General features: G+C 42.0%; 1 protein-coding gene across 7 annotated transcripts in view; it reads right to left on the reverse strand.

Moving 5' to 3' along the window:
- Positions 1-25,150, reverse strand: part of fam13b (family with sequence similarity 13 member B) — a 70,088-nt gene that overhangs the window by 25,090 nt on the left and 19,848 nt on the right. For all 7 annotated transcript variants that reach the window (XM_080466443.1, XM_080466446.1, XM_080466442.1 and 4 more), the window contains exons 4-7: positions 18,541-18,753; positions 16,273-16,450; positions 16,040-16,184; positions 5,008-5,132 (exon numbers count right to left, since the gene is read on the reverse strand). In XM_080466443.1, the coding sequence (XP_080322569.1) occupies positions 5,008-5,132; positions 16,040-16,184; positions 16,273-16,450; positions 18,541-18,753 (661 nt within the window). The remainder of the gene's footprint in view (positions 1-5,007; positions 5,133-16,039; positions 16,185-16,272; positions 16,451-18,540; positions 18,754-25,150) is intronic.

Consider the following 25,150-nt stretch of genomic DNA (forward strand, 5'->3'; position numbering starts at 1 on the left):
TACAAGACAACATTTTGAAAAAGATGTCTGTTTCTACATTACAGTATGAAAATGAACAATGGCGAGTACACAGACATTCGTGTGGACAGACAACCAATTAAGATTGTTATAATAACATTGTTCTTATTGTCCATCTACTGAGCATGTGCAGAAGAACTATTTACTACGGCTGGGGTGCGCATGTGGCGCAGCAGCGTTTCAGATAAGTAGCGTTTACACGAAAATGGAGTCAGACCATTTTCCAACATGGGAGCTGTTTTCAAAAAGTTGCGTTTTCAGTGGCTCTGACCACTGTTGTCGTGTAAACTGAGACATGAAGAGCAACGAAAGTTTTGTGTTTTCGCTTGAAAATGTTGTGTAAACAAGCCCAAATATTCTTTCTCCCAAATAAACTCCAATGAACTCTGAAGGTGTGCGCTGGTCTCTGACTCCGACACCCTGTTGCTTTTTCAACACTTTCCCTTTTTTGGACCACTTACGATAGAAATTGACCACTGCAGGCCAGGACCAGACCAGACCAGACCAGACCAATTCAATTCAACTTTATTTATATTGCATCAAATAAAACAGTCATTAACCACCACACACAAGCTGCAGGTTTGAACAAATCATCTCACCATCACAATTTAATCGTTGTCTCTCTCTGAAATTCTTCATTTTTCGTCTATTTCAACTTTCTCAGCTTGCGTCTGACAACTAATAGCAGCATTCATATTGAGACAATCGGTGTCATTTGCCCCGCCTGTCAGTGGTCGTATTGTTATGGCCGATAGGTAGAAGATGCTGGAACAGTCTGAGGTATTAAAACATTAAAAAAGTGTAAAGTTAACCTCTTTAATCAATGAATGTGTTCAATTTATTTCATCCTATTTTTTTTTTTTTAGCTTTGTCATTCAGCCCCTAATTACTTATATTTGTTGATGTTACTGCCCTGTGACAGACTGGCGACCTGTCCAGGGTGTATCCTGCCCTCGCCCACGGTAGGCTGGGATCGGCTCCAGCGCCCCTGAAAAGGATAAGCGTGATAGAAGATGGATATGTTACAAACCCATAAACCGACTGTGAGGATGTTTATCAGTTTGGACCAGAGTGACACAGCACAACAGACAATAACTGTCTATGATGGCCTCTAAAGTTTCCTTCACGAGGATGCACAGTTATGCATGAATCAGTTTCCATAAAAAGGTGAGTGCACAGACACATTACAGATACAAAGTGAGAAGCAGCAGCCTCCAGCATGCCGAGGAGCCACAGAGATATAAATATATATTCAGTCAGTCCTGCCAGGCTGGTGTGATGCTTCTATAACTGGAGAAAGAAAAGTGATGGAGACAGGACGGCTCCTCTTCAAGGAGAAACTGAAGACAAATGTTCTATAATATGTTTAGATTCTATTGTCTGAGTTGACCTTCACTCTCCTGAGGTCTGCTGCTGCATTTTCACTCAAACTGCAGATCAATAATCGCTCAAAAGTAGGGACACTTTCCAAATCCCCCACACCTCTGCCCGTTCTCCCAGCTCCCTCCATTAATCCATCCCTCCTCCTCCTCCTCCTCCTCCTCCTCCTCCTCAGTGGGACTGCCAGGGCTCCCCGAAGGCCCCCCAGGAGCCCCGGTGCTAAGGCTGCCAGGGTATTTCACTGGCCTGATGCAGAAAACTTTCCCCAGATAGAAGGAGAGCATGAGGCATGATGAGGTGACAAGAGATCAGAGAAAATACCGGGGATTATATATAGATTGGAAATGAGCAGAGGGTGTGTGTGTGTGTGTGTGTGTGTGTGTGTGTGTGTGTGTGTGTGTGTGTGTGTGTGTGTGTGTGTGTGTGTGTGTCAGGCTTCCCTGTCTATCACGTGTAAGACAAACAGCAGAGCTGCAGTAAATGTCGAGCCACAGACGAGAACTTTAAATTGTTGAATCTTCGATGTGACAGACACTTGAAGCAGTGACAACAAAACACTCATTTGGAACAATATGCATGTACTGAAATTTCTTTTCTTCCTCAAGTTATGACAAAACTGTCTCTGTTAAGTGCTTTTCATGCCAATCAATTTCTTCCTTTTCATTTTGTATTTGAAATCTATTGAGGTCTATTTTAAATCAATTAATTTCAATACATTTCCAGTGTATGTTTGTGTAGAGTCAAAGTAATCCTGGTGATGTTTACCTGGTGAACCTGGAGCTTAATAGCTGCAGGTAAGAAACGAGATCACGAGAACAAGTGTCTTTTTACCTGCTGCTGGAGGCACTTGTTGGTCTGCCAGTGAACAGCGTGACTATACAGAAAAATGATCAAAAACATGAACTCCTATTGTGTTAAAGTGAAAAAGCAATATTAGGATGGAATCTGTCATTTTTGATGCTTAGTTTTGCTCAAATCTTACATTTCCTTCATGTGCTCAGTAACTGATTGTCTCTGCAGCTCCTGCTGGAAGCACTTCACACAACAATAACTAGTTATATGTGAGGCAAACAGGAGAAAGAACCCACAGGGTAAATGGGTTGACACTGAATATTTTTAGCAGTATTAACACATGGGTTCTCTAAATCTGTGTTATTTAAAAGACTTTGTGGTGCAGGCTGTAGAATCAAAGGACTACAAATACCACAATAATCCCCCCCAGACCAGACAAAAGATTGGACAGGGTCAGAGGGATAATGGCTGCAGGCTCAAATCTCTGAATGCACAATTAATACCAACTAAAACAATCACATGAGATTTAAAGATGACAACTGTTTGGCTCGCTTTGTTTTTAAAAAATAATTTAGTAATGAGTGGAGCACTTTCAAAATAAGATCTGCCGCCTTCAGTTGTTCTCCAGTGAAACGTGTCCAAAAGCACACAGAGGAATCTTGTGTTTCCACTTCTAAATACCAAAGACACAGCCTGCGGTGGCCTGATGCATTGAACCAGGTACGACTGACAGAGACGGAGCAGACAGCAGTGTTGGTCACGATAGTGTACGAAAGTGAAACGGTATATATGTGAACAGAGGCACAACCAACAACGCAGCCACAAAAATAGTCAAGATGCCTTTATGAACGGGCTATTCAAAAGAATGTGAACACTTTAGTAAACCCAGTGGATTATGGATTAAGGATTACTGCGGTCATGTTGAAGGCCAGTAGAGCATGACTTGCACCTTGATCCTGACCTACAGACACACAGCTTAGTCAGTGTTACATCAAATTACAGCTCAATGCTATATTGTCCAACATTACTTCTTAACGTAATCCCAACCAGAAAGGCAGTACATAACTAAAATTGTGACAAACTTCGGAAAAGCAGCCAAACTGTCCAAAGTCCGGGGAACTTCAGCTTGAGTCACGCACAACTCGCACTGAAATGTCTCATTTCGGGCAAATCGGGCAATAACGAGACAATAATGGAGTGCAGCAGCCCATGAATAAAAAGGAGCATAAACCAAGGTGGGATGTGGAGACAGCTCTTGATGCTCATTCATGTGATAAACTGGAAATCTCCACTAATGAGTAGACATTAAAAATAAAACTTTCAATTGAGGAAGAACGTTGAACCATTTGCATTAAAGAAAATTTGCCGTTCATATTTTTTCCTTCATTTAAGACTGAAAGTGTCTTTGGGGGGGTGTAGTTCTCGTCCCTATAACAGTTCGCCTGTTTATGATTTGTAAACAGGATTTTCAGGTTGACAAGAGCTGATTTTCTCACAAAATAAAGGTTATAATCCAGAGTTTGTGCTTTCTCATTAAATGTACGCAATAAAAACGTGTGACTTCTCACCAACATCAGAGTTACATAATTTAATAAAAGTACACGGTGTGAAATGTGTAGGCGTCTCTGTGCGGTCGTGTGAATGCGGCGTCCAATAATCAACTTAAAGGAGATCAAGAGATCAGAGAACCTGAGAAGATCTGCATGTTCCAGCAGGAGGGCTTGTGTGTGTGTGTGTGTGTGTGTGTGTGTGTGTGTGTGTGTGTGTGTGTGTGTGTGTGTGTGTGTGTGTGTGTGTGTGTGTGTGTGTGTGTGTGTCTGCAAAAAAGCTTTCAAAGATCATTGAATTGAATCTGCTAAAAATAAAACGTCAAACTCTCAGGAATGAGATCAGACATGGTTACTGGTGGCTTCAATCTCAATATTTCCTAATAATACTAATAATTTCCAAAAATGAAAAGATGATTGGATTAGATTAGATCAGACTTTATCAATCCAACATGAGAAAATTCGTTTTCTTAGGTAATCCTAGGATGACGGTCATGTTGAAGACATTTGAAGCAGGTATCAACTGACATTGCTCTAAATGACTAAATTATTATGTTTATTTCAAGTTAAAAAGAAAATCAATAGCATGCATATTGCTAAAGATATTACTCTTTATCAATGGGTTTGGTCATTTTTTTTAACGACTTACTGCTCCGATGTTAAAGTGTGGTAAAATGATTCTAATCCTTCCATAATCAATTAAACCAATAAGGCATATTTTTGTGGGGAATCAGCTCTCATTACACCGTGTCATCGGTTTCAGTCGTCATGGAAACACGTCACCCGTTTTGCCACACTCGGTACACAAAGAATAGTTGTGTTTGCCATGTCGTCATGGAAACATGACACTCCTCATGCTGCCATGTTCAGTTGTGGTGGAAACATCAGGGTTTCCGTGAAAATATGTGAACATGAAGAAATCCACAATGTGTTTTGTTTGTTTGGACAAACAGGTGTGAAAGCATGACGGTGCTTTTTTCTTCATCTGTCAGGTGAGCTGGGAAGAACCAGACGATCGTCTGGTTATTTGAACATCCACAGGACAGATTGAACTACTTAATAAGCTTAATTATACCGTAATAGTCATTACAAAACAAGAGCTCCAGACACTTGAAAGAACCTAATGAGCGCAAAGATTAATGTGAAGCACAAAACAGAAATGGGAGACGTCCGCTGATAAAGAAGCTGAATTACTGGCCAGCCTGAAGGCCTCACACTAAACACCAGGTAAGCGACACGTCCAGGTTTATTGTCCAGTGAAGAGTCTCACCTGGCTGTGGCGTCTTCAGTGTGTGTGTGTTGCGGCGACTGGGAGGAGACCGGAGCTTCCTCCCCGTCCTGAGGCAGCTCCTCACACTCGGCCTCACACTTCTCATCATCCAGCAGCTCGGTGATCTGCAAAAGAGGAGCGCACTAAATATTTAATACTGAAATCTTCTGAGATGAAAACAAAAGGTGGAGCCAGTAAAAAGACCTGGATTTGTTTTGAGAGATGAAGTGATGAAAACATGAAACTCTACAACATTTCTCAATAACTGACAGAAACACTAGCATTTGTAAAGTTAATCTTTTTTATTTTGTGTTATTTCTACGCTTACAAGATATAAACTGAAAAGTTTCTTGCAGTTTATACATTTTGCTTCTGATAATGGAAACATCTAAAAGTACAAAACATTCAAAGTATCTTTAAATGCTGTACAAGTGATAATCCTGTCTAATGTAAAATCATAAAAATGTACATGGTGTAAACACAAAGACACATATATAGGATTATTTAGTGATGAAATGAAACACGGAGATCAAACTGAGCATAAAATAAGCCAGTAAATAAGTGGTTAAAATAATAATTTATCAATAGGGAGTGAAAAACTATTAATATCAAAATGAAGAGTAAAAGTACACATTGTGAGATTACAAACACACGCCAAGATAATCTAAGTGAGTGTTTGTGTTCGTCATGTTGGATGTAGTTAAAGTAAACCTGGATGTGGTGAAGCAGACGAAGCTGGGCAGTCATGATGAGTTAACTCAGAGGTCTTTAGTCCTACAGTGAGGGGGTTTCACAGACAGCTCTTGTCATGGTTGTGTGACTACAGACAACATCAGAACGTTCAGGGTTGCCATCGTATTGCTCAGCAGCTACGAGGCACAGCGCACCGTCACAGACACACCAGAGCTCAACCTAAACAAGTGTGCGCATTCCCCAGGAGGTAAGATGTTGAAGCGTGTCCAGAGATGGACGTTAGTGGGATTTCTTTGCATTTGTGGCTTGGTTCCCAATCGGAGAGTTGCAGGTTCGATTCCCTATCTGTCCACATGTCAAAGTGTCCCTGAGCAAGACACCGAACCCCCAACTGCTCCCATTATACGGACCGAGTGCCCTGCATGTAAAGCGCTTTGGTGCTGCTCAGTACAAGTGAAATCCATTCACCATCTTTTTGTGTTCATGCGTATCTTCTTGCTCCGCTTCATTGTGTTCGTCTCTTCAGGAGCTGCAGGTTTGAACAAACGACGCTTCAGGAAAAGAGGAACCTGCCTATCGACAGATTTAAAAGGTCACATCTATCAGTGTAACGCAAAGCGACTTAAAATACAATCACTTATTTTTGTGTTTTGAATTTCCTGCTCAAGTCCAAACCAGGACACCGAGACGAAGCCCTCGTTACAGGAGTTTACCAAACCGCTTTCAGCACGTTGGTTAGAATCCCGGTCAGGGCAGCAAGAACATCCGGCGTTACAAACTAATAAATTCTACGGTTTGATTTTCAACGCCTTGTTGCGACGACCTTTGTAAAAAGGAAGTAGCAGGATACGGTTTACTATAAATCCTGTTCCTGATGACTCGGTATAAGGAAATCCTCACAGATTTTTCTTTAGAATGACTCAGACTTAAAACGTGTGAGGACGACCGGCGTCCCCACGGACCTGCAGGTCGGTACAGGTTGTTCCTAAATATATTGAGCTTCATAACTTATGTCATCACAGATATAGTCTTCATTCATTCTTTTCATTTCTTCGAAGGACAGATGGACGAGTGGTTGTGTACAGTGGTCCCGGTGTGTGTGTGTGTGTGTGTGGGGGGGGGGGTCAGAGATATATCACTTTCATGTTGACTTGGCAATGTACCTGCAGTGATAGCCACATCACAGATTTACTTTATAGGGAAACTTAGGGCAACCATGGAATCAATTTTGCTGCGGAATATGAAATTAGATTCAGCCTGATTTCATTTTGTCACATGATTCACAATCACTAACGTGGTCGATAGTCACTGTGAGGGTAACATGGTGGATTGATCTGGTAAAAGAAGGACACTTCCCTTCAAAATGATTGAACATTACAGTTTGTAGGCAGAGTTTCAGGTGATAAAGTGACAGTAAATGCTGAGTAGAGGCAGAGAGAGCTAAAAGGATGGTGTGAGAATGAACCCTCCAGTAAAAGAAGACGAGGAGAAGAGAAGGAGAGAGAGGAGGGAGAAAGAGTTGTAAACATGTTGACAGGAATAACTGATCATCGTACCGATAGCCGACAGCATGTGAACAAGACACGAGATATTTAGCTCAGATTTCTTTATTTCCTGCCAATTCTGTTAGGTGACTGTAACCCTTCGGTGGACAAGCGGCCACCTTTAGGAACTTCTACTTTTCTTCAAGTACCTCTCAAACTAACAGTTCCACTTTAATCACAGTGATATAATTCACAATTCAATTGTTAATGTCGTGATTGGGAACGATGCTGGTTTGTTTTCTCCAGCCGCTCAGGCGAAGCATCTTTAAGTCAGTCAACCAGATTGATCCATTCAGCTTGAAAATATAATTAAACTATGATAAATCAAGTTTAAACTGTCGAACATATAAAACTTGTGCACGTTTTCAAACATGTGCCATATCTTTTATCAAGTCAAATTCAGTGAACTTTTTATTTGTTTAAATAAACAAAAGACCAGAAGATTTTACCGAGTATTGTGTTGCTAAACTTCCCAAACTGGAAATGGATCTAATTCAGAGAACTTTGAGGGTAGAAGTGGTGAAGTGTGAATTTTGTCAATATATTGATATTTGAACCTCTTTTATCACATCTTCATGCTGAATCGAAGTCTTTAACAGCTTTTATAATAGAGGGTTAAAAAAGTGATAATGTACTGTAGTTCATGCATGTTTTGTGGATCACCTGCCAGTTTAGCCTCGCCTGGTAAATAAAAATAAAAAGTCGGTTTAAATAGATTAAACTAGATTTGTCATCGGGGTATTTCTGCAGGGATTGTCTGCTCTTCCGTCTCCTCTCTCCTTCAACAGAAACCATCTGCTGCTGTCACTGTGCCGTCGCCATGGAAACTCCTCCCTTTAAAAGGCTCTGATTGGCCGTCGAGGAATTTTTGCATCGTCACATGTGCAGAGCTGAGAGGATGACTCGTGTGTATGTGTGTGTGTGTGTGTGTGTGTGTGTGTGTGTGTGTGTGTGTGTGTGTGTGTGTGTGTGTGTGTGTGTGTGTGTGTGTGTGTGTGTGTGTGTGTGTGTGTGTGTGTGTGTGTGTGTGTGTGTGTGTGTGTGTGTGTGTGTGTGTGTGTGTGTCCATGGGTTTTCTCATGGTGCCGACAGTCCCATATCCAGCTCCTGTTGTTCACCATCATGGCCGTCCAGGCGGCTCACACACAGGAGGGACATGTTGGATGTGATACGTGAACTAAAGTGCAAGAAGTGAAAGGTGACTTGTTTTAGAAAATATGAAAAAAACAAACAGATCAGAATCGTAATGGAGTGCAGCAGAAGAACAGCAGTTACACAACATCAATGTCACTGCTACAATACTGAAATAAATAAAGTAGGATTCAAATGCTCCCCACAAACACGCATGCAGGGGTTAACAGCGGGGGCAGGAGTCTCTCCACCAAATGAACACAAACGTGAAAACATCAACATGCAGCGGTCGACAAAATGAATGCTAAAGCTTGATTGTGCAACCCTCCCCCACGGCTATAGGCGTGCATTTAAGTGGCATAAACAGAGCTATGAATATGATCATGGTTGTGCTGAGTAAGCCATCAGAAAGCCTTTGAGGTGATGTAACAACATTAGAGGATAAGAGAAGTTAAATCCCCCGTGAGGACGACCTTGCATGGTCATTCACAGGCTGGGAGATATTATCCCCTTATTTCAGACTGTGGAAAATGTTAATTACATTAGCTCTCAAAGCAGAGTTTAAAGAAAGAAGCTGCCATTTGGATTATGGATAGAAATCACATATCAGCATAGCTGTGCATGAACGGCACAACTGAATCTCTGTGTGAAGTGTGAGTGGGTGAGAGGACCATTTGAGAAAACACTGGAACAAAAGGCCATGACTCTGGCCCGGGTCGAGCAGTCTGCTCCCAAGTTCTATTAACAAAAACCCAAGAAAACACTCAGTCCTGCCGACAGGAGCTGAGCTGCTGAGCTGTTAGTGGGCCAAGAACACAGCACAATGACAGAATGACAGCACAAGCTGCAGTCTGTGGAGGACTCCAGGATTGTTTTGTAGGCTCTCTGCAACCTGAGGGAGCAAAACGCTGCTGCGTCCATGTGCACCTTCATCCCACGTGTCTACTGTGAAAGGAAACAATACACAGATAGATACAATCTGCACACAGTCTGACCACCGAGTCCAGAATCAAAGAACCAGTGCACCCGGTGCAGTTAACGTGACACGGTTTGAGTGATGAGAATTTTAGTTCCACCTCCTCTGAGTTTCTCATGGTGGAGAAGAAAAACGGCCGCTGGCCTAACGCCCCTGCAGAGAGTGAGCTGTGCGGTAGAGTCCATTGCCACCTCTAAATGTGGTGGGAGACGACTCGAAAACATTTGTTCCTCTCACAGTCTGCTTGCAAAGGCAGTTTAGAAAATAAATCAGCAGTTGAGGTGGCGTGCAACCAGTTAATGAGGAAATCTGTTGAAGTGTTTGTGTGTTCCCACTGTACGATTCCCTGACGAAGATATTTTACACCTCCTGTGCTGTCCAACTAGGCCATCACCTCCTCTTTAAATAACTCCATGTTCCAAGTAAAATAGGTTATTACTCAACAGCTTATCACTTGTGTCATAAGAGATGTAAGGGTATATGCTGCAATCTATAGACTGCTTACTGCTGCTGAATGCCAGAACGCCTCGAGGCATTTGGAAAAACACCACAGTCACACCGTTATAAGTGATCTCAACAGGAGACAAGATTCTGATCACGTCTGGAAGCCTTCCTGAAAGAAGTTTACTTGAATATATGTGGGTTTTGTCCAGCTGCTTAGGTTTCCTCCCATAGTCCAGGAACGCGTGTTTGACTGGTGAGTGTGAGACTGTTGGTCTCGGAGTTTGCCCTAAGATGGACAGGTGAGCCGTCCAGGCTGCAACCTGCCTCCATATTTAGCCGGGATTGGCTCCATCCATGAACGAACGGAATCCACAACATGCAGGCGAAGGGGATATCTTTGACAAGTTCATGTATTTATTGTCAGAAAGAGAAAGCTATTTTTGTGACCAGCGGTTTGCAACTGAAAAACTAAATAAAGAAATACCTCAATACTAGAAAGCATTCAATCTTTTAAAAGTGACTATTATTGTGCAGTTTGGGAAAACAAATGTTACACATGTTTTAATATATTTGGACTTAAATTATGCATTACATGCTATTGTATACCAGGCATAGGTTCACATGATGTAATTAATTCTATTTAAATGATATGGCAGGAAACTGGTTCAGTATTTGGCCAATTGTTTTTCCACTTCTGTCTCAAGCTGCTTAACTGACGCCTTTTCCAAAGTATAAGATTTACAATATCAGGCTCCAGCATTTACGTAACAAGGAAAAAGGCACAGGGTCGGGGATTCAGAGGTCAAATTAAATCGTGCCGAAGAGCTCGACTTTCTCCAACAGTGGCTCAGGGCAACACAGCAAATCAAGCTTATTAAGCGGGGGACAATGTGCTCGCTTCTCCGGTTCTACTGGTGCTATTGAACACTTCATTTCCCAGACATATGAGACAATTTGGAGTGTTGCACGGGGTGCTCTGTGGTCTATAAGCGCTATGCTGCTTTCTGCCGCGTGTAAATTTACCCAGGTAATGTAACTGAGGCAGACACACCAACAGGTACACCTTACTTACTGCTAAAGTACAAAAATGTCCAGGGACAACTTAGCATGCCGTTTTCAGTGGACATATTTTTAATAAATGTAGTTTCTGTGCTTTTCAAACATTTTTTCCTTGAAACCCCTCAGATTAAATCTGGTACACTGCAGGTGAGGGAGGAGTGTCAGTAGTCTGTCTACAAGTATTACAGAAAAAGTATTATCATAATACAATAATCTAAATCTGGTTGTTGTGAACTGGGAAGCAATTAACACCTGGGTTGGACTTCACATAGAAAACAGCACAATGCAATGCAAAGTAAACTTCCAAACTACCTTGGTACTTATACTCTTCTATGTGGTTCTTTTTCCACGTAATTCCACAATACTTGTTTCCATTAATAAAATCTGGAATATCATTTGTCATGTTGTAAAGGTTTAATGTTGCTTATTTTCCTACGCTGTATTTAATGTGATACTTGTGAGGGAACTGTTGAAACATTTTCATAAAAAATTGTGAATTAGTTTTAAAAAAGGAGGACTATGAAAAAAAAAGTCACAATTTAGCTGCGTATTCAGGCTCAACATATTCTATATATTTTCTGACACCTTTTCCATCCATCGTGTAAAGTGGAAGCAGATCATACAACTTTGTTGTCTCCATGAGCTGCTTCATCTTCTCTGACTGAGCAGGATCACAGCGTCTCTGGGTAAATGATATCCAGGTAGCCTGAGCTAGCAGCAGCAGGTTTGAATGTGGTTGCGTCTGTCTACGAGCTCTGTAGCTCCAACTAATGGCAGGTAGCTGCATGACAGCTACGTAGCCTTATCCTCGAACTAGAGATGAACCTACTAATATTTCTGGTGATGATTAGCGGAGAAATCCACATTTAGCTGGCTAAATACACAACTCCTTAGTATTTCTAAACATGTTTTGCGAGGTAAAATGTAATTTCTTTTAGGTTTAGGGGTCCGTTTGTCGGGCAATTTTTTTACTTTTACTGTTCACTTCTTCCACTGTCTTAGCAAATAATTCTATTTTATTGTTATGTGTGGTTGTATATTGTTAAGAAAAAAAACAATAAACAAAGTCTGGGGAAAAAAAAATATATATACATACATAAGTCTCCTTTATAAAAGAAAACATCTGACTGGGAGTTCACATTGAAAGGTGACATAATTTCATTGGTCCTCGAAATGCAGGTTAAGCAACAACATTGTTATATAATAAATGGCTGGCTTTAAGTTCTGCATCTATAATCACTTCAGAAATCCTTTCCTAAGTGGCAGATCAAAACAAACACACCCGAGGTTTCATCACACCAACAAGTCTGAGCACAGCCTCACTCTCACCTGAACAATAAAGACGCTCACACCCATTTAGCCGAGTGACAAGCTGAAATCAAGCTACACACTCGTCAGATTGGTGCCACTGAGCTGGAATCAACATGAGCTTCTTCCCCCTTTTATATCTTGTGCTCCTCAGTTATGCAAGTGTTTCATCGTTTGCAGTGTCCCTCGCCTTTTTCTGAAAATGTTGATTTCAGCTGCGACTAACCTCACTGAGGTGTTTTTCAAAGTGTGTGAAAGCAGGTGTGTGTGCGTGTTCGCAGACATCCCCGGCGTGGTGCAGGGGCTGGAGATGTGAGTTTCATGGTTACATCACCACCAGCTTCTTTTCTTGTCCACCTCTACCAACCATCTCTGCCTCTTTCCTCCTCCTCCTCCTCCTCCTCCTCTCTCTGCTCTATTGCATTTCGCCCCGATCTCCCTGTGGCTGCTTCCTCTCTCCCCTCCTCATGAAAACACCCACTTTTTTTTTTGCCCTCTCTTACATAACACACACGCATTGGTGCGCAGAAGATATGTCATCACAGATTTGTCTCATCGTCTCTCTCTGCTTCGTTCGCATGGTATGTTCCACTGTAATCTTTAAACTATACATTTGTGTTTTTAAAGAGGTGGACGTCTGCAGATTCGACTGTAAATTGACTTTATCTATATACTGTATTTTAACAATTGAGCAGCTTTACACGCACACACGTTCCAAATCAAACGTGATCACATGATCCACTGTGCCGACCAATGAAGGAAGCAGTGGAAACAACTATTAGTACTCCCAGAGGTCTTTTTAGTTCCGTTTTAATGCATTTGTGTTTCAGCAAGGAGGCTAAACTGGATGTGCATTTAGCAGAATGGACAACATTAAGAATGAGAGAGGGACGACTCATGTTGGACAGTGGGAAGGTGAGACAGATGATGAGGAGGAGAAGAAGAAGAAGTAAAAGAAGAAGAAATTCATGTTTTCTTTGCCATTTTGTCCTCTGGGATCAATAAAGTATTTTCTACTTCTCATCATCACTTTGTTGTATTGACTTGCATGAAAAGCTGCAACACAGATAAAGTTTGGCAGTTTGATTAGAAGACTGTAAAAACAAGGGAAACTGTAAAAGTTGGATATCTAGCAGTGGATCGTTTCTCTTGATTAAAAAGCAGGACAAAATCTTAAATGAGCCATAATGCTGCAAATGCTATGTAGAGCTGAAAACACTCCAGATAAACTGAAAACTGAGTGGGTAACCTACAGTGAACAGATAGATGAACCCTTTTGGCCACACTGTCCGTTCTTTAACGTTATCTTTACAGCCTCCTACTGTGTTGTACAACGCACTGTGAAATGTGGCTTGGCGTGTGAGATAGTGATCAGCTGAGGGGTGATAATCTTTGTGTTTGTGGCAATGTTATCAGAGAATAAAACTAAGTAAACAGGCCACTGTTGAGTAAAACGTTAGCCAGCTTCTTCTTTGTGCGAAAGTTCAAAAGATAATTGTTTGTGTGTGTGTGTGTGTGTGTGTGTGTGTGTGTGTGTGTGTGTGTGTGTGTGTGTGTGTGTGTGTGTGTGTGTGTGTGTGTGTGTGTGTGTGTGTGTGTGTGTGTGTGCGTTCGTACTTTGATCTATACATTTGGGTCAAGTTTTTCTGGAGCTTTCAGAGAAATATCATGGAAAGAGAAGAAGTCATATCCACACTGTACAGGACATAAATATAGCTGGATATCAATGGTAATTACACACCTACATAACAAACAACATTTGAATTACTGTGGCTGTTTCTACAGGGAGAGATGGAGCAGGTTGCCAATTGTACATGTATTTATACGCCAAACAGCCTCAGATGGAAGGATTGTGCAATTCTGGTCGTATGGGTAGGGAATCGTTCGGTCACCCATTACACAGGAAAGCTGACAGCTGCCATGCAAGCTGCTGTATACTGGGAGTAATGCACAGTTCAGAGTCTCGCTCCAGGACACGTCTACATGTGGACAGAAGCAGACAACAACCCACTACAACCAGCGTGTCAAATCCTTGACCTGGGGAGCCAATGTCCAGTTCCTTTCTCATGACTATCGGCTCCAGAGGTTGCTCTCTCATAGCCAGGTAACAAAAACTAATACTGGCTCGCATGCCACCTCACAGCAAGAAAATCCCGGTTTGATTCCAGGCTGGTTGCTTGCCTGTGGGGAGTTTGCATGTTCTCTCTGGGTTAACTGCTGCCTTCAAACTTAAAGTGTGTATGATTGTGTCTCTTCAAATACTCTGAGCTCCTAAGGTTACTCACTGTTCTGTTGTAGCTCTTTACACTGCACTGCATCTTATACTCTTGTATTCATATTTTGTTCTGTTTTCCTGTCTTTACAGTTTCCTGTGAATATTTAGATGATTTATTGATACCACTTAATCCCGGTGGCGGTCAGGAAAATGTATGGGCTACAGTAAAGATTATCTGAATGGAATATAATCGGCTGAAACAAACTCTCCAAGAAGAATAAGATTCAAGTGAATGAAAAACATTTTATCCAGTGTAGTTTCTCTTTTGTAACACATAGTCCACATAGCCTGGAGTTTGTTTACTACAAAGATTGTGGCGGCATTTAAAGATTGTGATCTCTCAGATTTCGAAGAAGCATTTGTTCGCGTGCGCGCATGTGTGTGTGTGTGTGTGTGTGTGTGTGTGTGTGTGTGTGTGTGTGTGTGTGTGTGTGTGTGTGTGTGTGTGTGTGTGTGTGTGTGTGTGTGTGTGTGTGTGTGTGTGTGTAGACCATGAAAACATGTGACCCATCACCCTTCGGCAGAGTTAAATGCCACATTCTGCCCTTCGAGCGCCACTAAAGAGGCCAACAAAGGGAACCGGGGGAAAGACAAAGAGGAGTTTGATGGTTTTTGTAATGGGCTGTCTTCGTTATGTCGGGAATGTAGACAATGAATTCTTCTGGTAAACAACATGACAACAATGTGCAGATTGTTGTGTTGCACTAAGATGACCAGAACTGTCAAGTGTTCATACGTTCACCATGACTTCATACGTTCAACATGATTCTGCAGACGCTGTTATGTGTGAATAGAAGGAAAGCGACAAAGACCCCCTGGGAGAACGGTGGGATCAGTAAAAATATATTGAAGTGACACTTTGTTGTTCCCTGTGGAAAACCAAATCAGCTGGAGATCAGACATCAAAAACTGAAATAATGCTTCAACCATATCGGTTGTCTTTGCTCTAATTCTACTGCATTGATTCAGGCTTTTTATTCTATAGGATTAGGACGAAACTTGGGCCTTATTTTTGAGGTTGAATATTCAGCTCCAGCATCAGAATCTAATCCAGCATTGTCCTCTTGTTTCTGACCCCCGGCTGAGCCAGCCACACTCCAGGAGTGTCAAATTAAAAGTGTTTTGATTAACAGTGAGCAGCTAAAGCAGCTAAAGGTGCTGGACGATGGATGATGTGAAACCTTGTTTTTAGTCTGAACCTTTTAAAGAAGATGACCTCATAATCAGCTATGGTTTATATTAGCAATCAGCTTCCCACACTTTAATACTCCACCAGGGTATTTTTGTTCAGTATTAGTCCCAGGTATTTTTCTGTTCTTATTATTTTTGTTAACTCTGTAAATACTTGGTGTATATTTTTGGTATTTATGTATTTTTATCTCAGTGGTATCTCACTTCTTTGGCGTAATTAATTTCTAGTATTCTAGAATTTAGCTGTGATTTTATTTATTTGTCGTTAAGATCAGTAAATATTTCTGCAACAAAGAAAACTTACAAACTAATTTCTTGAAATGTTCGATGATGAAAAACCAAAAACCAGATGTGTGAAATGAAGTCCGATTGAGAGGATGAAGCAAGTGATAAGAAGGAGCAGAGCTCGACCTGTTCATTGATGGAGCTGTAGTCGTTGGTGGTGGAGACGTCGTCGTCCTCAGAGTCGAACAGGCCGTCCTGGTTGTCCAGCAGCTCTGCCAGGACCTTGCTGACTGACTCCTGGTCCCGGAGGTCCTCTCCTTCTGTGGACAGACTGCAGGCAGACGACCACATGTTGATACTCAGGTGGAGTTAAATCAGCTGATTAAATGATGGATGGTAGAAGAAGGTAAAGGCCTCACTGGAAGATGTCCGGTCCGAAGACGGCGGCCAGCGTCCCGATGTTCCAGCTCTCCTGCTGAAGAGACGCCACGCTGGACAGGAAGCGGCAGAGGAAACGCAGCAGACCGTAGTTCAGTGTGGGGAGCTGCTGCAGCAGGTACTTCAGATTTCTGGACACATCCTCTTCATTGCTGTAATCTGGACACATTCAGGGCAGAAAGGAGGCTATCACTGTTACATAAATCAATGTTTTCTGTGTTTAAATACCTTTACTGGGAAATCTATTAGAAATCCTTATAAATGCCCCATTCAGTAGTGATTCAAAGCTGAGTTACTATTGAAATACTGTGGAGGGAATTAGAGCTTATCACCTTTTTCGCTTGGCATTTCTTATCAAGAAAATATGCAGAGATAAACTACACACATTCTCATTGGGGAGAAAAATGTGGTCAGACTGGAGAAGTCACGAGGTAAATAGATAATATAATACCTATTAGGACTGCGGGGTCATTTTAAATGAGAAAAGATAAGGAATGAGTGACATGGCATAGTGTGCACACATTAACCCCACCCCCCACGGCTTCATTCTGTAATCTGTATGAAAGCAACCTGAGCAACCATCATCATGACAGAGGGATTAGAGGAGATTATGAGAGACGGAAAGAGAAGGAAAAGAGGATGGGGCAAAGAGGTGAGGCAAAAATGGAAACAGGGCAAATGTGGACATGAGAGATTTGAGGAAGTCATTAGCAGAAGTAGTGAGTATTAAGAGTGTTTGTCTCTGAACAGCCTCGTCTCTGATTTCTAGTGGATAGATAACAGCAGCTGAGAGTAACATTTATAGACACTTTTTAAGAAATTTTAAATAGTCCAGCCTGGTATCATTATTTGAAAAATAATTTTGTTTCGGGACTCAAGCGTATGTTCAAAGTAGAACCTGATGTGTGTCATTAATAATGACTAAGCTGCTGTACTCCTGCTGACAAACATGGTCCCACAAAAACAATGTTCCCACCACCAGGAGGCCTTTAAACAAAGGCAGTATGTACTTCTGTATTTCAGTACTCCAGTACATTTCAAAAATTGTTCTTTACTTTTACTGAATCAAAGTCTTCTTTTTTTTTTTTTAATCAGAACTTGTTTATTGTACTTCTATGCAGTAGAATGAAACTGATGGCTCTTGTAATCAGCTAAAGGAAACATCAAAATGTAAAAATTAATCTAGAAAATATAAAATGTGTTTGACATAAAAATATTGATAAACACAGATGTGTGTAGTAATTCTTAAGTTAATAATTAGTCTTTTTTTTCCAACTATGTTGATTAGAAACTATAATGCATTTGTCCAGGTTCTCATAGTCCCATCTGCATGGGGTTAAATGGCAGTGATGAGGTCGGTAAAAGTGAACAAACTCACTTTGAAAATGTTTTATCTTCATGTGGTTACTGCTGTCATTTTCTATTTAAAAACATATATAATGTAACTGAATTATGAAAACTTCTCAAAGAATTTCTTCTGTCGTGATTTGTTGTACATCTCGTTTCAGGTGGTTTGATTAAGCTGGTTTACGCTGTTTAGTGATCACACTTTGACAGCATCGGCCACGTTCACACTGCATTAATATGTGTCTGACGTCTTTTAACGGCGTCTGGATAATCCATTCACAGACGACACGTCATTGACATGTGACTGACGTGACGAATAAGCACCAGAGGAATAGACTCCTCCAAAATGTTAAAAGCTGTGCTCTCTTTTGTTCTCAATCTGATTTCCCCTCATCTTTCTGTCTAAATGTTGTTGGCTCCTATTGCACAACTACATGAAAATGGATCCGCACGCGCTGACCAGTGTTGCCAGATTGGGTGGGTAACCCCCAACTGGGGAGTCAAATTCTCATACTTTTTTATTTTGTACATTTGGGTGCTTATGTGTTTTGGGTTTTTGTTTTTACACAGAATTTTACAGTGTTAACATGATTTCTACATAGGCTGAGATTTGGGATGGTTATTATTGAGGTGGGTGGGTTTTACATTGTGTTTGGGCAGGAAACCTTTAGTCATATCTGGCAACCCTGGTGCTGACCAGGGTAGCGTCCATATTTACTTCCATAAACTTCTCTCGCTTCTTCTCACTTTTGTTGTCAGATAACGTTCAAACAGGAGTCTGACAGAGAAAACCCGTTGCTTGTAATGCCGTGAGCGTGTTTGTCAGAGAGATTGAGGCTGGTGTGTTTGTGGCTTCACCAGAGGGTTGGAGAGTGAGAGGAGAAACGGGCCCCGTCACACACCTTGATGAAGCTGTAGGATGTGTCCTTGAATTGCTGTGGGGATGACGGGCTCAGGAAGCTCCTGCAGGAAGAGCCGCAGCAAACTGACTGCCGACGCCAGGTCGGCCTCCTTCTCCAGCTCCACCTCCTCGCCGCTGTCGTAGCGCTGACGCAGCCAATCCACTCGCTCCGCATTGCCGTTCACCAGGAAGAGTCCCTCCAAGTCCAGATGACCTGAGGATGAAGGCCGGAGGAGTTAATAAGCAAATCAACCTCAGAACTGCTCAGCCTCTAAAACGGATGGGTGGAGGCAGGAACACTGAACAAACTGAAGCTATCATTTAGCAGAAGAGCAGCAGAGGAGCAACAGAGCAGCAGCAGCAGCAGCAGCATAGGAGCTGCAGAGGAGCAGCAGAGGAGCAGCAGAGGAGCTGCAGAGGAGCAGCAGCATAGGAGTTGCAGAGGAGGTGCAGAAGGGCTGCAGAAGTGCAGCAAAAGAGCAACAGAGGAGCAGCAGAAGAGCAGCAGAGCAGCAGCAGAAGAGCAGCAGAGCAGCAGCAGAAGAGCAGCAGAGGAGCTGCAGAGGAGCAGCAGCATAGGAGCTGCAGAGGAGGTGCAGAAGGGCTGCAGAAGAGCAGCAAAAGAGCAACAGAAGAGCAGCAAAGGAGCAGCAGAAGAGCAGAAGAGCAGCAGCAGAGGAGCAGCAGAAGAGCAGCAGAGCAGCAGAGCAGCAGCAGAAGAGCAGCTCTTCTGTTGCTCTTCAGCAGGAATCAGACTATAGAATTTCTTTTGTATCCAGAGCAGTGAGATTGATCATCACCTCCTGAACTCAGTTATTCAAACTGAAGCTCCAGAATATGTGAACATTTGAAATGGAATTTATTGTGTTCTAGATCAAGTCCAGCTCCAAGTTGGAATTATTTCTAATATTTATAACTTAGTTTTTCAAAATGACGATACAAGGTAAAAGGCCTTGTGTGTGTGTGTGTGGACCTGAACGTGCCTGTGAGCACAGTGGATCAATAAAGTTAAATACACAATTATAAGTTTGTACATTTTAGAACCAGATTCCTTTTTTTATTCTCATACTTGTGTAAATAAGTTAAACAGGTACTTTTAGTTTTATCAAAGTGTTTACTGTATTTGCATAAGTGGGTGAATTTCTCTACGTAATTTCAGTCTATTCAAAACTAGCTGGTTGTTAATTGAAGGAAAAATAATTATATTATGAATTCAATAGGTTTTCTGTATCTTAGTATAATTTCAGTCTCATTTTGTCTGGATATAATTTAATCCTCGTGTTTTTGAGGAGTGAAATTGGACTTTGCTTGCTGAAGCTCCTGAATCATCCACAAGCAACAAACTCTTTAAAAGGAAAAACACTTCTCTTAATTCTGCTCGTCCGAGTCAACAAACAAACATGACTTCATATTTACATAATCACCAAGATAACCTCGCTGAGCAGCCACTCTAATCAAAAACCAGCTGCTGAAATGCTTCAAGCTTTGAGCTCGGAAGAGAAAGCTCGGCCACATCGGAGGTTTGCTTTAATACCAGCCGGAGCTCTGTAAAGAGGAACGCTCACTGCAGTTCGTTTTGGGGAAAAAGCTTTGGAAACACAGTGGAAACATATCTTGGCACATATATTTCAAAAACGTCATGCCAGCCACCTGAAATGATGAATGAATAGAAGTCAGTCTGTACTGTATTTGACCGCCTTACAAACAGCCGCACTCTTTAATCCTCGAGCGGACCTTAAAAATCTGATGCTTATATAACAACTCAAAAGAATCTCCTGAAACGTGCAGTTATCTGCAGCACACTGAGCAGTAACAGGCAGTGTCTCACTGCTCTACAATTAGCCTTTGTGGTGGAAGGAGTACTGAGCCGCTAAAACACTGCAAACCAATAAATTACAGGCTGTGGCTCTTGTCTGGATTCATTTGAGTGCCAGTAAATGTTGGTAATAACGGTATTCAAAAGCTGAAGAGGGATCAGCTCGAGGATACCACCCACAAGAGCAGATCCTTCAAAGAGGAGTTCGGATCTCACCAGCAACAGATCCGTCACAAGGTGTTTTCACCTCACAGGCCAAACAGTGGAGCAGTGGTGAGCTCTCTCACCGGCCAGGATGTTGAGTCCAGGTTTGAGCTCAGAGACTTTTATGTGTCTTTTTGCTTGTGTGGCCACTTCAGCTTCCTCCCACAGTCAAAACAAACATACATTTGAGGGTAATTTCAGGTTCTAAATGATTGAAAGGTGTGAATGTGTGTTTTTCCAGTGATGGACTGGTGACCTGTCCAGCTGTGACAGTCACCTGGAAAAGCTCCACGTGTTCAACTCTCACTGTGGAGTTGGCTGGTTACCTTCATGAAGCAACTGGGATTCAAACCAGGGACCCTACAAGACTCAACACAAGAGTTAACACCATCCTGCAGACAGGACAGAACACCGGACTGAAGTCTACACTCTTTTTTTATTATTCTGCTGCTCCCCAAATAATTCCATCCTCAAATGGAGAAATACAAAGATCCAGATTCTGTGCTGCTAAACCACTTATGTAAGATCACCATGAGAACAGAAGTACAACAATACGTGAGCGTCAATGTCAACACTGACTGGTATCATTTCTATGTGACAGCATCACCATTGTGAAGGGAACCATGGCCAGAGTCCTGACAGAGTCAGTATTAAAGCTTCTATTCTCCTGCTCTGTCTGTGATCTAATTATCAGGTCAGTGCTGAGTCGTCACAAATCTTGTCTTTTGTGTGTTTAGAGCTGCTACCGTGTGTCTCCACTACACCAACCACTTGTGAGTTTAATACAAATAAACCCTCAGCGTCACCAGATTGTTATATCTTCTTACAAAACTCAACTGGCCGGAACAATGCGAGAGGCATATGTTTGTCTTCAGTGACTTTATCCTTCATCATATCAAGTTTATATCTGACCACACAGCCATGGCAGCTCTGCAGAACGCCCCATTTAAGTACACAGATGATGCTGACAGAAGTCTAAGTGGGGCAACTTGGGGATTATGAAACGACTGATCTGACTGGAGATGGTAAATGGATTTAACTCACACGGCACGTTCAGCAATCGCCAAGTGGTTTAAACCTTTAGTCACATTCAGCCAGTCGAGCGCAGTCACACATTGATGGCTTACATGTAAGACACTTTAACTTCTGATGTCAGCAACTTTGAATTCAGTGTTTTGCCCAGAGACACATTGATGAGGTGACTGGAAGTGTCTGAACCACAGTTGCCCCCTAATTTCTGAATACTCCCTGGGTTGTCATGTTTGACAAGCCAATTAAATACGAACACAATCTAAATGTTTAGTAAATGTCCTTTGGGACGTGTTCCTCTTTTAAAGCTCCAATTACAAAGCTACATGCAGAACAGCAGATACACATCTGTGAGCAGGATCGACCTTTTAGTAAAAGATTGGATTTATTCTGGCTTTAAGGCTTCTGGGGCTTCTTTACAAGATGAATTCTACTTCAGTATTACTGAATGTTTTGATGGTTAAGAATGTATGAATCTTGTGTGGATGAACAGTCGCACCGATTCTGGTGTTTTGTTTTGTTCTTTTGAATTTTCCAGACATCAGAAACAATCACAGTTCTAGTGATGACAGGTAGTGAAATGGTTAAATGGTTACAGTCACATTCCCTGTGGACATGAAATGACGCCTTCTCCCTCTTGTTGTTGAAGCCGACACAAAGATCTAAACTGAGAATCTACAAAAGCTGCTGGTTCCTGTTTCTGTTCTGGTCCAACGTGTCATCGAAGTTTCCCGGTTTGTGATTTACAACAACCAGCGTCTACAAAAAGCCCTGGCACTGCACATGAACCGGGAGGGATTAAGTTGTCTTTCAGGAATAACTTCCTGCCTCCGCTCTAATTAATGCTCCGGCTGAGACCCTGGAGGATTAAAGCCGTTACATAACCTCCCGTGGTCGGACCCCCCCCCACCCACTGGTCACCATGGAGCCCGCCTCGCTTCACGCTGGAGGTGAAACCAGGTGAGGCGTCCATCAGCTTGAAGAATCTCACCAGAATCATCTGTGTTTTGAACCGACTCACCGACTGCGAGGCCGGGAGGGGAAATTAGAAAAGGAAGTTTTTTCTATTGTTCAGCTTCTCTCTGCAGCTCCGTGTTGGACATTCTTTACAGATTACATTAGATTAGAAAATGCCAAACCCAAATATAACTCACACCTAATGTTTCTTTTCTTTAACACACAGAAATGTCGGGGGTTGTGTCGACATGCTCAACAGAAACCTCATATGCAACTTCAGTATCAGGCCCCGTTTCCAAGTGAAAATGCAAAACTGCTGTTGTGTCTGTTTACACGATGGAGCCACTGAAAACAACTGTTTGGATCCGGAGGAGAAACTTTTCTGAAACGAAAATGCAAAAATGATATGTTTTCACTGGGAAGCCTGCCGTCTCTCTGCCTCCTGTTTTAGATCATGACTTCCTGTTCTCTGTTGAAGCTCTCCCACACATCAGTCCTGACACTCACTCCATCCAACCTCAGGAATACATCCACCTTCACCTCTTCTTCCACAAACCTCCCTCTCATTCACACATGTATTCTGTCTCTTCTCTACTGAATTTCACTCTCTCCTCTGCAGAAAAACATCTGATCTTATTCTAATATTATGACATATTGTAATTATGACCTCTATGACTTAAAAAGGTAAAGAATAAAACAAAGAAAAGCACTTTTGTAATTGTGTTGTAATAAATCTAAAACACATTAAAGTTTCATTGTTTTCATCAATGTACCTGAAATAAATACATTAGTTCACTCTTCTTTAATGCAACCACACGCTGGTTTTTTTGTGTCTTCTGAGGGTCTGATGTTTGTGCAAATACTTCAAAATTGGTATACAAGTTAAACTCACACCATTTCTTACTTAACTTAAAAACCTTAAATCCAGCGTTTTTATCTCTCTCATCTTTCAGAGGAAGACGTCAGAGCTGTCAACCTGTCCTGACTTCAGTGTGTGCTCGGTGACGCCTGAAGAGAAGCTTCGGTGGGGCTGCAGCTGACAGAGCCGTTACGTAACGAAGGAGAAAGCCGAGCGCGGAGCCTTCGCAGTTCATCTTATCATGAGCTGGATCTCCTGGTTTGATGGTGACGCAAGAACAATCACTGTGGGCTAGCAGCAGCTCAAACATCAAGTCTCACACAAGCCAATCAGATGTAACTGAAGACTTTCAGCTTCGGTGGATTCTACCATGATGTTGCATGTTTCATTAACTGAGTATGTTTACATATGAAAACGTTGAGACTTGGTGGACATCAGTAAAACCGTATCTTCCAATATCAGCTGAAATGAAAGAATATTACGCAGCGGGATGCCCCGAGGGGAATATATCATTATATCCAAAATGAGGTGTTATATTATTAGGCACCGTGTGCATATTTTTCTATTATATTGTATTTTTATCTGCTTTTTTTTTTTTTTTTTAGTTCCTGCTATGTGTGCTTCTTTCTCTTTACTATCCTGTTGTACCACTGCAAATTTCTCCACATGTGAGATAAATAAAGGGATATCTTATCTTATCTTATCTTATCTTATCGTATCTTAAATGCAAAGTTTGAAGATCCACATTAATTTTCTGCATCATCTTACATTATTTTCCTGTCCATGAGTTAGTTTTCTTGTACTTCTGCTTCCTTCCATGCTCGTGGGGTTTGTGATGCAAAGCGTCTCGTCGATGTGACAGAGAGCATGTGTTTGATTCCCTGTTAGCTTTGTGATGGACTGGAGACCCTCGGATGGATGAACGAGTGTTGGTACAACTACAAGGACTTTAATTTTTGAATCGGTTTTGGAAGCTGCACTGATCCAGTGTCTGGAGGACAAACAGGATGGGATAAGGTCACCATGAGCAAGGCATCTGGCCTCATAAAGAAGCTCTAGGACAGAGCCTTTCTGCAGCTCCGAGAATTCTTCTCACTGCTGATGCCAGAAGTGGAGGTTTTATACAACACACTGCAAAAGAGGAGCACCGATACCCCTGGGATCAGCAGCACTCTCCTCTTTCATGAAGAATGCGCTGAAAATACGGCAGCAAACTGATCAAGTGGCCACCACTGATGTTAAACCATGGCCAATAGGAAACATGGACCATTCCCTACCACCACTCATACACTAGAGTGTTTTTCCCTGCATGCTTGGTGGGCGTGTCACCTGCAGGCCATCAAGTCCATCACAGGACTGTGCGTTCTGGATTTCACTTGTATAGCGTCTTACAGCTGCATGAGCAGCCCCAAAGGCTTTACATTGTTCATCACATTCACACACACACCAATGGAGGCTGCAGGGCGCTGCCACTCCAATGGGAGTGGTTTGGGGTTCAGTGTCTTGCTTAAGGACACTTCGGCACACGAGCATGTGGAGATGAGATTCGAACCTGCAATCTTCCGGTCAACTTCACTCCACCCAACAGTTTTTCCTTCACATTATTTTCTCAATAAAAGTCACAAATGCAAAAAAGTTATTCTTGAAATATTGCTTTACCAAAACCAAATCTCTCAATTGTTTTCAGTGTCTCAGTAAAAAAATAAAAAATAAAAATGCTAAAGTAGAGCAAGCAAGTCCAAATCC

Source organism: Lipophrys pholis (assembly GCF_963383615.2).
Source record: "Lipophrys pholis genome assembly, chromosome: 6".
NCBI lineage: Eukaryota > Metazoa > Chordata > Actinopteri > Blenniiformes > Blenniidae > Lipophrys > Lipophrys pholis.